General features: G+C 38.2%; 1 protein-coding gene across 6 annotated transcripts; it reads right to left on the bottom strand.

Moving 5' to 3' along the window:
* Positions 1–875: 875 nt before the first annotated feature.
* LOC127170007 (zinc finger protein 335) lies at positions 876–15,378 on the bottom strand. 6 transcript variants are annotated; one of them, XM_051117731.1, is made up of 28 exons: positions 14,674–15,331; positions 12,508–12,706; positions 12,155–12,425; positions 11,973–12,050; positions 10,420–11,343; positions 10,192–10,326; positions 9,959–10,117; positions 9,561–9,819; positions 9,234–9,411; positions 8,583–8,695; positions 8,468–8,486; positions 8,206–8,343; positions 7,979–8,055; positions 7,711–7,871; positions 7,414–7,631; positions 7,232–7,331; positions 7,037–7,110; positions 5,421–5,704; positions 5,195–5,333; positions 4,891–5,097; positions 4,626–4,768; positions 4,375–4,514; positions 4,172–4,272; positions 3,278–3,364; positions 2,467–2,550; positions 2,212–2,277; positions 1,754–1,859; positions 877–1,603 (listed from the first exon to the last, which is right to left on the bottom strand). In XM_051117731.1, the coding sequence occupies exons 2-28, from the start codon at positions 12,697–12,699 to the stop codon at positions 1,482–1,484; spliced, it is 4,575 nt and encodes a 1,524-aa protein (XP_050973688.1). In that variant the 5' UTR covers positions 12,700–12,706; positions 14,674–15,331; the 3' UTR covers positions 877–1,481. The 6 variants fall into 6 exon arrangements, with proteins under 6 accessions (XP_050973686.1, XP_050973684.1, XP_050973688.1 ...); XM_051117732.1 differs by having other exon boundaries at positions 878–1,603; positions 5,195–5,336; positions 8,206–8,322; XM_051117730.1 differs by having other exon boundaries at positions 878–1,603; positions 5,195–5,336.
* Positions 15,379–15,881: the final 503 nt, after the last annotated feature.

A 15,881-nucleotide genomic window follows, 5' to 3' on the forward strand; every position in this document is an offset into this window, starting at 1 on the left:
GTTATGCTCAGGTTCGTCATTTTCACTACAAATTCTTTATCATAATTAGTTGTGAATATTCTTCCTTGATACAGGGAGGTAATTTGTCCTCTATTATTCACAAACGGAAAGCACTCTGACTGATAAAACTCACAATGACTGATAAAACTCACGAACTTTTATAATATGGTTGAAAGAAATAGTTCAAAGTAATTCCCTCTGATGAGTATAGCACATGAAGCCCTTCTGTTGGATTCATTCCTGAAAAACATCATTCTTAAACATGAACGTTTTTGTTCATTGTTGCCTGACATCATTTCATTTGTAGGATTATTATGAGAATTCTAAAATTATTTTATTATTGAGGTTAAGTATATTTAGTACTAGTACTTAAATTTGAGTAAAAAAAAAATTAAAGTAAATTCATAAACGTTGTTAAAATTTAGCTACAGATGATTATAATCCTGGCACTGATTTTAAATATGGAAATACATACAATACTAGAAATAGCTATAGTCTAGTCATAGATTTAAATCTTTCTAAACACAGTTTTCTAAAAAAAAAAAAAACAAGAACCATTTTCACCACTCTTCAAGGGGACAAGAAGAAATAAAATCAGTTTAATTTCTATCTAAAATTTCTTTCTGATCCAAACGTTCTCTAAAAAGCAGGACTGGCTCTTGTGAACATTTTATTTTCATCTTATCTCAAATTAAGGGAGAAATCTAAATACGAGACCATGACGAACAACTAAAAAAAAAAAACACAGGAAATCTCGCCTTGTTGCGCAGTCAGATGGTGTTGCTTAAGTTTGTTAAATCAAGAACTTAACCAATAACTGATATTTCAGAAATTGAGTTCATTTGAATTTCTTTTAAACTGACACAGCTTGGCATTCAAAATTCTTGAAAAGCAGCAAGACATCTTAATGTACACAACTGCAATTAATGTTATATCTTTTCATCTCCATTTGTATCAGTACTGTACTGTACCTGTACTGTAACATGATGACTTTAAGAAAACGAGCGATCAGTTCAGATAAAGAGGTTGTGATTTATTTGGTATACTTTTTAAGTTCCTTTCTGTAGCCATTTGAAAGAAAAACAGATCTTTAAAACTTAAGAAGCTAATGATGAAACGGCACGTTTCACGTAAAATGAAAACAATCAACCCTCCTTTACAAGCACTTTAGCTACAGCTAGGAACTGTTTCATTAACAATGTGACCTCAATCCTCAAAAAGTAGCATCCATTGTAGTACGTCACAGCGACATGTAGAATTAAATACAGGGATTCTCTATACAGGCTGCTTTTGTGTTTCTTTTTCTTTACAAGGCAAAACACCATAGGCACACAAAGATAATCTGCTTTAAATATTTACAAAGGCATAAGCTGTATAATTTTCAGAGAGGATCTAACTGTACATTCAATAATTCTGGAAGAAGACAAATTTAAGTCTGTGGAGCAACTGCAGTCATCAGAAACTGATCTGTGTGTGTGTTTCTACTCCTCCGTAAAAGTGATGACGTCATATTGGATGCCCTGCTGCTGCAGCTGCTCCAGTTGTTCAGGTGTGGCTTCTGTGTAAACCGTCTGAGCCTGAGCCATGGCTGCATCTGCAACAGCTACACACACACACACACACACACAAATCACTTACATCACCTCGGATTCTCTTAAACATTAGCAGAAGGTTGTAGTATTAAAACTGACTGTTCTTGGCATTTTGAGTGAATGAAACTCTCAGGTAAGCGTAAAAGGTCATAGGGTCATACCTGTGACAGCGGAATGGGCGGCTGCCTCCAGGTCCTCAGGGGCGACAACCTGCTGCTCGGCAGTGATGGGGACGTACTGGATCTGTCCATCCTGAGACAGGGCAATCTGACACACAACATAGAAGAGATTTACACATGAACCAGATTAATAATCCGATTAAGCATCACGTTCATTATCACTGTTAAAGCCAGTTAGGTGATGTATCAATGATCTAAATGAATGATGACATTGATGATTATGTGACTGATGTCACTTCATTAAAATAGCATTTAGTGCTTTCATATGCTGTCATTAACAACAAAGCTGCACATGAAGTTTAGAAAGAAATAATTTGAAGTATGCATAACCAGCTCAAAGAATCTCTATGCTATCATGCTGTAATTCAAACACTACTTGAATGCAGCATAATACAAGCAGTAATATAAAAAACATGTTTGTATTCTGCTCTGGGCTCAACCTGTTGCTCCTGAAGAAACGTCCCGTCATGCTCATACTGAATGTGAGCGATCCGCCCATCCTCCATCTGCAATGCACAATCAGGATTTTTTGTCATAATGATAAAATATAATGTCCTACAGAGCACTGAAAATGCTTTTCAGGTTGCAGTTACAGATCGGTGAGTCTGTTCCCAGCCATCAGAGAACTGTTCATTGACAGCTATAAAAAATTCTGGACCCTTGGGTTATGAATGATGGAAAGAGCACATACTAACCTGAATGTGGTTTCCTTCAGAAACCACCACATATTCCCGTGGGAGCAGGTGCTGAACTCCATCCTGAGAGATGATATACTGAACCTGAGAAAATATAGGGCAGAAGAGGGCATTCAGTACGAGTACAGCTGAAGGTCTTGAATGTGTTTGATGATTATATATGCGCACACACACACATACATGCACTGCTAGTCAAAAGCTCACCAAGCCTGCATTTATTTGATCCAAAATACAGCAAAAACAATAACATTTTAAAATATTTCACTATTTAAAATAACTGTTTTCTATTTAAATATATTTTAAAATGTTTATTTTAAAAATGTATTCCTGTGATTTCCAATCTGAATTGTTAGCATCATTGTTCCAGTCACGTGATCCTTTAGAAATCATTCTAAAATTCTGATTTGCTGCTAAAAAAAACATTTATTTTTATTATGTTAAAAACAGCTGAGTAGAATTTTTAAGGTTCCTTTGATAAATAGAAAGTTCAGAAGAACTAGGAAGAAACAGAAATCTTTTGTAACATTATAAATGTCTTTGTTATCACTTTTGGTCAATTTAAAGCATCCTTTCTAAATAAAAGTATTAATTTCTAAATGCAGGCTTGGTGAGCAGAAGAGACTTCTTTAAAAAACATTAAAAATCTTACTGTTCAAAAACTTGACTGGTAATGTACAAACATTTCACTGGTAGTGAAAGTTTTTTTTAGGATTTTATATCACATATTTCCTATTTAATTAATATAGTTATATTTAATTTTATATATTTTTTTTGCTGGTTTATGAATAAAGCCTTAGAAAATGAGTTGTACCTCAGTAACCTGATTGTCTCCAGTCATTAAGTGCTGTACCGTCTGTCCATCTACTGTTGTGATCTGTTGAATATATGTTGCCTCCTCCTGAGAAATGTAGAATTTTGTCAAAAACAAGCAAAATGTGAAAACCTGAATCTACTGATATAAAAGGCCTGATATAAAATCTTCTGTATTACACATACATTAAAGTCTGTGTAAAGCAGTATTAAATATGTTATGAGTTTGTCACTGAAAAATGTGTTATTACCACTCAGCCAAATCTGAATGATAAAAAACCTACCAAGTAAATAAGTTATCAAAATCTTGAAAAAAGCAGTATTCTCTGCTATCAAACACTGAGGGCGTGTCCACTGGCGGCGATGAAACCATACCCACTCAGTGGGAAAATACAAATTCAAATACATTTAATTAAGAAGTCTGAGCTGTTTTGTAAATTATCGCAACCAGGATATGTTGTATGCATTTACATGATAAAGGCATTGCTAGCTAGCAATCTGTAGGCTATAGTAACTAACAGTAAAAACAGTAACTGGCGATTGAGTGGGTAAACCACTGATGGTTATGCGTGCTAGTTATTATTAGGTGAGGGCCCATGCTTAGCGGCTCCAGTGCATCACCGAGACATGATTTCAGGCCCTCCCAAAAAAACCTGAACACAAAAATGGTGAAAAATAATTTGACGGTCCAACTCCAGAATTCGGTACAACATATTTCAGTCTTTGTAACGCATTTCCAGCAATATGTTTCTAACATTTATAATGTGTTTAGAAACAATTCTCTGAATTTGACTTTACACGGACTAAGCTTCTCTATGACTGGCCAAAAAGAGTCTATCACACAGAGGATGAGAATGAGACATTGCATTGAGTGCATTGTGCAAATGTGCAATACCTGGTCAGAAAGAGTCTGATCTTGGGCCACAATGATGTGTTCCTGACCCAAAGCCTGCTGCAACCTCTCTGGACTGATGACTGCCTGACCTGCCTGCAAATCTGAACAACACGGTAAAAATAAATATTATATAGGCATAGGAAGTGACAATACATTATCACTATATAAAAAAATAAAATCTTACTATGAGAGTCAGCACTTACTCTGCAGTGTGGCTAAAGCTTCTTCATCGCTGTTAATGATGATGGTCTGCTGAGAGGGGACAGAGCGGGTTTTACGGGGCGAGGGTTCCTGAGTGTGAAGCCTCTCCATGTGGAACTTCAGATGGCCGTTACGATTAAACCTTAAAGAAAACTCAGAGCATTGAGAAGCTGTGGAGGTCTGTGCATATGTGTTGTATAGCCAATAATGTAAAAAGCACAAGTTAATGATAATTTCTCAGTAGTTCCCTTACCTTTGGCCACAGACCTGACAGGCGTAAGGCTTTTCGTTGGTGTGTGTCATCATGTGGCGTCTCAGGTCTTTCTTGTTTTTAGAGGCAAAACTGCAGCTGTTGCATTTATGAGGCCTCAAATATGCGTGCATGGCCATGTGAGACTGCATTATATAAATATGTATGTTATAAATAAGCATTTAACACAAACACAACAAAAAAATGGTTTTGTATTGGTCAGATAAAGTCATAGATACTGAAAACTCAAACCACATAACCAACACACCTTGACTTCTGGCCAAGATGGTGCTGTAAAGTCACAGTCGGGGCATTTGAATGTTTTGGGGTCTATGTGCGCCCTCTTGTGGTTCTCCATGTCTGAACGGCCGTGGAAAGCCTCCATGCAGATGCGGCAGGAGAAGCGTTTGGTGTTCAGCTGTTGAGAAGGAGGTGATGGACACATGGAAGGGGAAACCGGAGCTTCACTGCTCAGCTGCATGAAGGAGAATTTCATCAGTTAATCTTTTCATTGGGAAGGAACACAGTTGGTTAGTCCATCTGTGAAGTAACAAAGCAGAGTCTCATCTCACCTCTACCTGCTGCAGGACTCCATCTGTCAAGGCTGAGCTCAAATAAAACTTCTCTTTATTGTCTTTGAGAGGGGTAGAGATGGACAAGGGCTCGGTGCTCACTTCCATGACCTGAGGCTCTGCTGAGGGCTCCTCTAAACTGCTGCCAAACACACATGCATCATCTTAAAGGATTTATGTGACATTAAAAGACATTACAGCAGCTGTTTTTGACATTTGGTAGTACCTGTGTGCTGTCTCTTCGGAGGCCTGCTCCACTACACTGAAATCTGCTCCCTCGTATGTACCGATGCCAATCTGTGTCACCTCCTGCGATACTTCTGTCGTCTCCTCTTGCTCCACGGTCCCTGTAGCCGTCTCAAATGCCTCCTGTACCAGAGTGTCTCCGTTCTCTGACACATGGAAGGTGACAATCTTTTGGGGCTGCAAGGTTGAGCCCTCACTCCCAGAGCCAGCTTCAGTCCATGAACTCGTCTCCAGTGTCTTACCATCTGGTTTCAACACTGCCACCTGAAAAGAGTGATCAGTTGATCACAAAAAATAAAAATATAGATAGATATATAGTTGAGGTCAAAAGTTTACATACACCTTGCAGAATAATCTGCAAAATGTGAATTATAATAAGAGGGATCATGCAAAATGCATGTTATTTTTTATTTAGTACTGACCTGAATAAGATATTTCACATAAAAGAAGTTTCCATATAATCATACATAAACATAAGAGAAAATAAAAATGACCCTTTTCAAAAGTCTACATACACTTGATTCTTAATATTGTGTTGTTACCTAAATGATCCACAGCTGTTTTCTTTTTAGTTAAGTGATATTTAATCATGAGTACCTTGTTTGTTCTGAACAATTAAACTGCCCGCTGTTCTTCAGAAACATCTCAGGGCCCACAAATTCTTTGGTTTTTCAGCATTTTTGTGTATTTTAACTCCTTCCAACAATGACTGTATGATAGACCAATCTTCTCACACTGAGGACAACTGAGAGACTCATATGCAACTATTACAGGTTCAAACACCCACTGATGCTCCAGAAGGAAACATGATGCATTAAGAGCCGGGGGTTGAAAACTTTTGAACAGAATGAAGATGTGTAAATGTTTCTAAGTTTGCCTAAATATCATATTTTTTCATTTAGTACCATTCTTCAGAAGCTACAGAAAATACTTGCATGTTTCCCAAAAGACAAAATAAGTTACATTTACACTGATCTTCAGATTCAAAAAGTTTTCACCCCCGGCTCTAATACGTCATTTTTTCTTCTGAAGCATCAGTGAGCGTTTAAACCTTCTGTAATAGTTGCATATGATGCCCTCAGTTGTCCTCAGTGTGAAAAGATGGATCTCAAAAATCATACATTCGCTGTTGGGAAGGGTTCAAATGCACAAAAAAATGCTGAAAAAAACCTAGGAATCTGTAGGCCCTGAAGGATTTTTTTCTGAAGAACAGCGGGCAATTTAACTGTTTAGGACAAACAAAGGACTCAGCTGTAAAAAATAAAAACACAGCTGTGGGTCATTCAGGTAACAACACAGTACTAAGTATCAAGTGTATGTAAACTTTTGAACTGGCTCATTTTTATAAATTCAACTACTATTTTCTCTTGTGGACTATATGTAAATGTCTTTTATATGAAATATCTTATTCAGGCCAGTACTAATAAAAAAAATTTTTTATAACATTTTATCCCTCTTATTTTGATAAAATAATTAACATTTTTCAGATTCTACAAGGTATATGTAAAATTTTGACCTCAAATGTAGATTGATGGATTTAAGCATTTATAACATTATTTTATATTCCAGCAGATTCCAAGTGTGTCAGTACAGTACCTGCAGTTCTCTGGCATTACTCATGTTTAGCAGCAAATCGAGAGCATTCTGGGCTGAGAGGTCTGTAGACTGGGCTGTGAGAGAGGGCAAAGATTAAATTTAACACTTTAGGCTGAATATTAATAAGGTGAATGATGAAATAATCACACAATATATTTTAGGTGGGTTCCAACCACTGATCACTTTTCTACTGACCTTGCTCATAAATTATGGTAGTGTTCCCCAGTGCATCTTGAGAAACAGATGTGTTCCCTAAGGACTCCATGGTTTGGAGAGTAATGGGGTCCACTGTTACCTTTAGGTGTAAAAATAAATATTATATATATGGATGCTGTGGTTTTCTTTCATTCAGATACAATGCATATCCATGTACTTACAATGGTCCCTTGAAATCCCTGGGTTTCATGCTGTAATCTCAGCTCCTCAATCTGCTGCACCGTGAAAACAGGTGCCTGTCGCCGGCGAATTGGCTCCTCTGGGTGGGTTCGGCTCCACTCGTCAAAGGCCTCGGGATGGCGACACTGCACATGCAGCCGCAGGTTCTTCCTGTGTCTGGTCGTGAAGTGGCACATGTCGCATGAGAAGGGCTTTTCACCTGATCAGAGGGTGAAGATGAACAGATATGATCAGGAAACCTTCCTACTGCCAACATAGTTAATGATTATGTAACTCACCAGTGTGTTTAATGGCAATGTGGGACACCAGGAAGTCCTCTTTACTCGTTGAGTATTTGCACTCTTCGCATTTGAACGGTTTGTCGTTGGTGTGGGACAGTTGGTGATTGAGGAGGTGCTTCTTATCATTGCAGGTGTACTCACAAAACTCACACTTAAACCTGACACAGGAGAAGAGAAAAATAGCTACCTTTACATTAGGTTTATTAGTAGAGTTCAGTTTTTAAGAGGAAAAGACAGTTATACTGAATTCTAACATCTCACTTACGTGCTGTTGCCACAGTTCTGTATGTGAGTGAGAAGATGCATTTTGAAAGTGTACCGCTTCTTGAAGGATTTCCCACACTGCAAGGCAAACACATTTATACTAGTGTAAACATAGCAAATACACTGGACTGGATTTCATAAAAGCAGCAAAAGCCGAAATAGATCATAGAGACTATTATCTGTGTTAATGAAATTCACATGCTTAGTTGCAGTACACAAAAACTTTACCTTATCACACATGTGAGGTTTCTCTGTGCTGTGCGTTTTCATGTGTTGCGTCAGGCGTTTCTGCATGGGGTACACGCGACAGCAGATGGGGCATGGAAACTCAGACACTTTAGGAACCTGTGAAGGATTGATGCAAGACTGCTGTTGCATAAAAAAACTATCCTCATCAAACCACTCAAAGTCAACTTAAACTGATACATCATGTCAATAAGGACAATTTCATTTAAACAGCATGTTTGTTGGTTCACATCTTGAATCTCACCATATCTGTCTTCCGACTCCTAAAAGAGAAGAAACAGGAACATTAATTAATAATTTTTGACAAAATAAATTTCCTGACATGTGACTGATGAAAAGAAGACATGCTCAGTTCTTACTTGCTTTTGTTGTGGACAGCTGAGTGCCGGATTACGTCTTTCTTATAAACACTGGAGTAATCACACACCTCACATTTGTACGGTTTTGTACCTTCATGATTAAACATGTGCTCCTATTGGACACATACATCATATTATATATATATATATATATCATATTGTTATATACATTTATTTAGACATTAGCACATATTATACACACATTTAAATTAAATGAAATAAAAATCCTTTAACTAATTACCTTAAAGGGATAGTTCATCCAAAAATGAAAATTCTGTCATCATATTACTTGTGTCATTTCAAATCTGTAAGGACCTGTGTTCATCTTCAGAACATAAATTATGATATTTCTGATGAAATCCAAGAGCCAACTAGCATGTTCAAGGCCCAGAAAGGTAGTAAGGATATCGCTAAAATAGTCCATGTGACATCAGTAGTTCAGTCTGAATTTTATGAAGCTCTGAGAACCTTTCTGGGACTTTGAATGAAGGTCTTACGGGTTTTGAAATTACATGAGGGTGCGCAATTAATGACAGAATTTTCATTTTTGGGTGAACATCCCTTTAACTAATAATTTAACTAATAAAAGTGAATAAAATAATTTTTTATGGATTTATGGATTGTCAGATGATGAAGGACTCTAGTTCTTACCTTCAGTGAGGACCACCGTTTGCAACGGTAGCTGCACTGCAGGCACTTAAAGCGTTCAGGGTCATTTCCCTCATGAGAATCCACATGGAACCTGAGATCCTCTTGAGACAGAAAGCGAGAGCCACAGATCCAGCAGTTATGAGGCCTTAGCAGAGGCTTGAGGGATCTGTAGTACTTGCTTAAAAGTAAAAACATAGATTATACTTTCACAGTCCAGAATGTGTTTAAATGGATTTTCTAGGTTTTCTAAGATAAAATTTTGTGTCAAACAGACAAAACATCAAATGTTTTTGTGGATGATCAAAAAGTAGTACAATTATTACTTACTTGCGATTCATGTACTTTTTGTACTTCTTTTGAAGGAATCGTTTAGAAGGCCTGCCTCGTTTTTTGGGCAAAAACTCCAGGTCATCAGGGCCTGTGTTTGATGAGGGATCTTTGTTCTCTGAATCAGACTGGCTGATGGCTGGTTCCACTGTTGACCCATTGGATAATGAGGAAGATCCATTCTCCAATCCAGAGGAACTTGCTTCTTCAGGAGCTTGAGGGTCCTCTGCATCATTTGTTTGAGTTGCTGCTGATGACTCTGTTTCATACACAGGTGAAAATAGGAGTTATCTCAGACCTATGAAATTTCTAAAATACATTTATGACTTGAATTTTAATTTCTGAGTTTAATATTCACAAATTTGATCTTAGTTCTGAAAAGCTAAATTAACACTGACCTGAGTCAGGAAGAAATTTGCGGGGTGGCCCCACCATCCTGCGAGGCCGTTTCCGTGAGGTAGAGGAAGATGATGAAGAGCAGGAAGGAGGAGGAGTGCTGTGACTAGAAGCCAGTCTGGACCTGGCCTCTTCATCAGCTGGCTTATAATCACTGTCACCTGAATGCAAGATGGAGATGCATTAAAAACAGGAAATTATGAAATATAGAGTATGCAAACTGCTCTCCACTGACATTGATCATCAAGAGCGCCTGCATCAATGATGTCATCTTCTTCCTCTTCAGGTGGCTCCTCCTTCTTGACCTCTCGCGCCCTGCTTTCGGATTTCCGAGGACGTCCCCGTCCACGTTTCTTCTGGCCTGGACCACCTACATGAGATGTTAATGTAGTGGGGCTGATATCAAAAACAAAGAGTTGATTTTTACATTCAAAAAATACAAAATCAGCACCTCCTACTTTACCTGGTGGTTTAAAGTGTTTGTCTCTCATGTGGTTGATGAGCGTGTCTTTGGAGACACTTTTATATGGGCACATTTTGCACTTAAACTGCTGTACAATCACCACCTCCATCATTTCTTCTAGCTCAGCCATATCTGGTGTTCTGTGCCCAGGCTCAACGACCACCCCAGACTCCACCACTTCAGGCTCTGGGTGGGTGGAATAAGTCCCACTGCTACTTATATACGGCCCAGGCAAGTTATCATTGCAGTCCATTTGATCAGTGAGCTGGGACCCCACTGTGTCAGCCAGGGAGTGCCGAACGGCACCCTCGTCAGCATATAGCGAGTCCTGTGGCATGTAGGAGTGCTGGGGTTCTTCTACCACACTTTCCTCCCGTTCTGATGCTGAGACGTGCTCCCTGTCATCCATGCTGCTGTCGATATACCGAGAATGCTGCGGCCGCTCCGCACCCTCTGCATCGTACTCCAAGTAGCCATCACTGCACTCTACAACATACCGGGAGGAGCGAAACGAGTGTCTCTGAGGGCTACTGTCCGTACCGCTGCACTCTGCTGCGTAACGCCCTAGAGGTTCTTCTGAGTCTGCCACGTTGTAGTCGGTGACCTCTGAATGACGTGGGGTCTGGTCTGGTTCAGCTCCCGAGCACTCGATGTACCGAGCCTCCCTGGTCTGGTCTGGGTCGTCTCCTCCACTGCACTCTATGTACTGGGAGTGCTGTGGCTGGTCTGGACGGCTGCTGCTGCTGCCATCATCATGCTCACGGTATCCGGAGTGTTCAGGCTGGTCAGGTTCCACGCTGCCCTGTGGGTTTTCTGACAGGTCTGCCTGGTCCAGGCAAGTGGAAGTGGGTCCATCAGCAAGGGCTTCAATGGCAATGCGGCTTGACAGGGCAGAGGAAGACATCTGAGCCACCATAGGAGCTCCTACACACAGTGAACAAAGGAAATGGCTCAAAGAATATCCAAAAACGAACCATCTTTCATCATTATTTACTCAACCTCATGATGTTTCAAACCTGTATGCAGTTCTTCTGTGGAACACAAAAGAAGATATTTTGAAGAATGTCGGTAACTACAGAGTTTTGGTTCCCACTGACTTCCACTGCATTTTTATCCATTTAATGGAAGTCAAAGGGAACTGAAACTCTTTAGTTATCAACATTCCAAAAACATCGGTGCTGTGGTACTTGTTAATGTGCGTTGAAGACTGAAACGGAAGAGAAGAAATTGTTGAATAAAGTCGTTATTTTTGTTTTCTTTGAGCAAAAAAAGTATTCTCGTGGCTTCATAACATTAAGGTTGAACCGCTGATGTCCCATAGACTATTTTAACGATGTCCTTACTACCTTTCTGGGCCTTAAATGTCTCAGTTGTGTCACTGTTTATGCAAGATCAGAAAGCTCTTGGATTTCATAAAAAAAAACTTAATTTGTGTTCCGAAGATGAACGAAGGCCTTGGGTTTGGAATGACATGAGGATAAGCAAATAATGACAGAATTTTCATTTTTGGGTAAACTACCCCTTTAACTTTGAGCTCTAGGGATCTTTCTCACCATCATCAGGACCTTGGAGTATTAGATACTGTGTGGTCTCTGCACTGCCATCTTCTGCACTCGTAACTGCAATACATCCTGTACACAAATGAACACAGAAAAACAGCTGACATTGACTACTACAGAAACACAAAGAAGACAATGTCTACCATATTAAAAGAAAAGGCTAGAGGTTTTTCTACCATTCATAATGTCGGGTCCAATGGTGGATTCGATGATCTTGTCAATAGCTGAGCCGAGATCCGAGGATGTGGAAGCAGTTGAATCAGAAACCATCATTCCTCCTTCAGAAACAGCGCTGGAGTGCACCAGGACCTGGACAGACTCTGACACCAGGACTGATTGTGTCACTGTGGAGACGCTGGACACACTGGTTGACTGAGCGACAGAAGAGGAGTCTGGGAGATGAACTCTTTGCACATCTGTACTGGAGCTCGTCTCTGGGATAAAAACCTAAAGTGGAACCCCCAAAATTAACCTTGATATGAATTACACACTAACAGATAGATATGGAGGTGTGGGTTGTTCGTCTTACCACAAGTCCCTCAGAGCTCTGTCCTACGTGACAGTCTGATTCTGGGGCTGGGGCAGGAGGAGCGGCCGCATCGCTGCTATCGGCAGACATGGCTTCTGAAGACTCCATCCCCATGCCGCTCTCTGATGGCTCCTCCATTCCAGAATGCCCAACATCACTGCTGCTCTCCACCTCCATCTCCTCGGAGTCCATCTCTGCTCTGTTATTCAGTAATACAGCACTAAACTGGACATTGCATTCTGAATGACACATGCAAGTGCATAAAGTGTAACAAAGTAATAATTTTATTGAAAAAACGCATGTTTTAAAACGCACGTGTTTTGATGTATAAACATGATTTTGTGGAAGTTCAATATTTGAATATTTATGTTAACAATATTTTAACAAAGTAAGTAAAGTCAGTAAAATTTTATATAAAGAAATTCAGACTTTCATTCAGCAAGGATACATTTCAAATAAAGGCAGTTTTTTAAAACTTTATATTCATCAAAGAATATCATGGATTCCACAAAAATATTAAGCAGCAAATCAGCATATTAGAATGATTCTTAAGGACCATTTGACACTGAAGACTGGAGTAACGCCTACTGATCAGCTTTGCCATCACAGAAATAATATACATATTAAAATACATTAAAGTAGAAAACAGTTATTTTAAACTGAAGTAATATTTCACAATCTTATGGTTTTTACAGTTTTATTTATAAAAAAATTTCTTTCAAGTGTTTTGCAATAATCTGTGAACTATTAAAATAAAAAAGCTACATTTTCTTTTCTTTTTTTTTTAATTTACAAACTTTTCTATTGAAAAGTTGTGGATTATGTTTGCACTACACTTTCTGTTTATTTGCTCTTTATTTATTTAGTTTTTGAACAGTATGATTTTTAATGTTTTTTTTTAAAGAAGTCTTTTCTGCTCACCAAGCCTGCATTTATTTGATCCAAATTACAAAAAATATTTTTTTTTTTAATTTTTACTATTTAAAATACTGTTAAAAAACTGTTTTCTATTTGTATATATTTTAAAATACAATTTATTCCTGTGATTTCAAAGCTGAATTTTTAGTATCATTACTCCAGTCACATGATCCTTCAGAAATCATTCTAATGTTCTGATTTGCTGCTCAAAAAACAGCTGAGTAGAACTGTAGAACTTTTTCTTTCGAGAAATTCTTTCCCAAAAATGAAAGAAGGAATGAATGAAATAAAATTATACTGACCCCAAGCTTTTTAATGGTATAGTGTATAATGTTACAAAAGTCTTTTATTTCAGATAAATGCTGATCTTTGGATCTTTCTATTCATCAAAGAATCCTGAAAATGAAATGAAAATGTACTAAACTGTTTAAATATTGATGATGATGATGATGATGATAATAATAATAATAATAATAATAATAATAATAATAATAATAATAATAATAAATATTTCTTGAACAGCAAATCAGCATATTAGAGTGATTTCTGAAGGATCATGTGACACTGAAGACTGGAATAATTATGCTGAAAATTCAGCTTTGATCACAGGAATAAATTACATTGTTAAATATATTCAAATGGAAAGCAGTTACTTTAAATAGTAAAAAATGTTCACAGTATTACTGCTTTTGCAGTATTTTGGATCAAATAAATGCAGGTTTAGTGAGCAGAAGAAACATCTTAAAAACATTAAAAATCACACTGTTCAAAAACTTTTTTGTAGTGTATTTGTCTTTGGTACATTCCTTTGTTGTTGTTGTTGTTATTTGTACATTTTTCTCTATTCTCTACTTCCTGTCATGCCCTCTGTCATATTTTTCGATTTTTGTTTTATTTTCAATTGAAAAAAAAAAAAAAAAGATAAATATTTTCTTTTATTCACTTTTAACAACTGGTCATACTTTGCACTTTGCTCATTCATTCACAAAAATATAGATCCACCTGCATATTTTCTGCCGAATTTGACGTCCTTTAAGACCTTTGATGCGATCAAATTATGCAACTAGATTTTTCTAAATAATTAATTGCATCAAAGAGTACATTTATTATTTATATTTTGTGTTGTACTGTGTTATTCCTACTCCGTAATGTACGTCTACGGCATTAGTGTCAAATTCCCCCAGGGGATGAATACAGTTTTCTTGTGACGACACCTTTCTAGGTCGCTCAAGCACATTATAAGCTTACCATCAAAACCACCAGCAAAAGCCAGAGTGGTCCCCGCATTAAATGCAGTCAAATATCAGAAAACATCATCTAAAACATCTGATTTCTCACTTGTTCTTAACTGATACCAATCCCTCCCCACCAGAACACCCATTTAGCTGTGACTGAGACATTAAATCTTTCTCTTGACTCAAACTTATCAAGGACAAAAGGGTTCCGATCTTTGCTCAGCATGACACGCTCTGGTGTTAAGCACACCAGTAATTTCATAAAGAAAATGTCACTACATTTCTGCTAATAACACTTCAGTCCTCTCACGGACCGTGGCTACTCTGAACTCGTTTCAATCTCTACACTAAACGCGTGTATGTGCTGCCCTTCTTCCTGCCTGCTCGCGCAGCGCCATTTTCCCTCCCGCCGCTCCGAGTTTATTTTTTTCCGCTCAGGCGATATGAAGAACCGCTCGGGGACCTCGAGGGCCTGCGCGAGCAGGGAGAGCCAGTTCGCCCGAATGTTTTTCTCTTGCTCATCATAGCAGCAGCTGTATTTGTACACAATTTTACATTATTATTTTGAGCTAGGATTTTTTCTTACCTTGAATGGACGACTGTTTTGCTCTTTACGCTCGCGAATAAGGCGAAATAAAATAGATCTTTGAAAGCGAATAGTTGGTAATGGTTTCTAGTCGGGCGCCATCAGCGTCTCCTCGCTTCCTGTCCTCAAAGCTGGCCGGAACTCATTTATCCGTCACGGGAAAACAGACGAGAGGGAGAAACCCCTCACCTGTTTTATAATGTATCTCGCTTTATTTTAAAAGTGATGTTCTACTTATTGAATACGAATATCGACCATCTCCCTTCAGCTTTTAAGTGTTTTGTCAAATTATATTGCTCACCGGAGGACTATTGCTCTTAGAGGATGAAACCACCGAGTGTCTCGCGGATTAATATGACGCCAGTTGTTTATATAAAGATTCTCATTAATAATTGTTTGACAACATCAAAATAAACATCTTTTTTTGTACGGATTGAATGTGACGGGGCATTTGTTATGCAGGAGTCTGTTTACATTCTTTTAAATCTGTACTGTGGATATAGATGAGACGTGTACTCCACTACATAGGCTGCCATTCCGCGATAACTAAGGTTACAATTAATATTTTGATCATTTTTCTTTTAAATTAGACTTTATTTGTACAGTTAGTCCTGCCCTATCACTATGAGTTTACG

The sequence above is a fragment of the Labeo rohita genome, chromosome 8 (assembly GCF_022985175.1).
Source record: "Labeo rohita strain BAU-BD-2019 chromosome 8, IGBB_LRoh.1.0, whole genome shotgun sequence".
Classification (NCBI taxonomy): Eukaryota; Metazoa; Chordata; class Actinopteri; order Cypriniformes; family Cyprinidae; genus Labeo; species Labeo rohita.

Excerpts from the sequence above, each read along its gene's own strand:
- LOC127170007 (XM_051117729.1), bottom strand. The coding sequence starts at position 12,699 with ATGGACTCCGAGGAGATGGAGGTGGAGAGCAGCAGTGATGTTGGGCAT. Across the intron at positions 7,332-7,413 it reads AGGGATTTCAAGGGACCATT|GTAACAGTGGACCCCATTAC; the intron begins GTAAGTACATGG and ends TTACACCTAAAG. Across the intron at positions 5,705-7,036 it reads GTAATGCCAGAGAACTGCAG|GTGGCAGTGTTGAAACCAGA; the intron begins GTACTGTACTGA and ends CACTCTTTTCAG.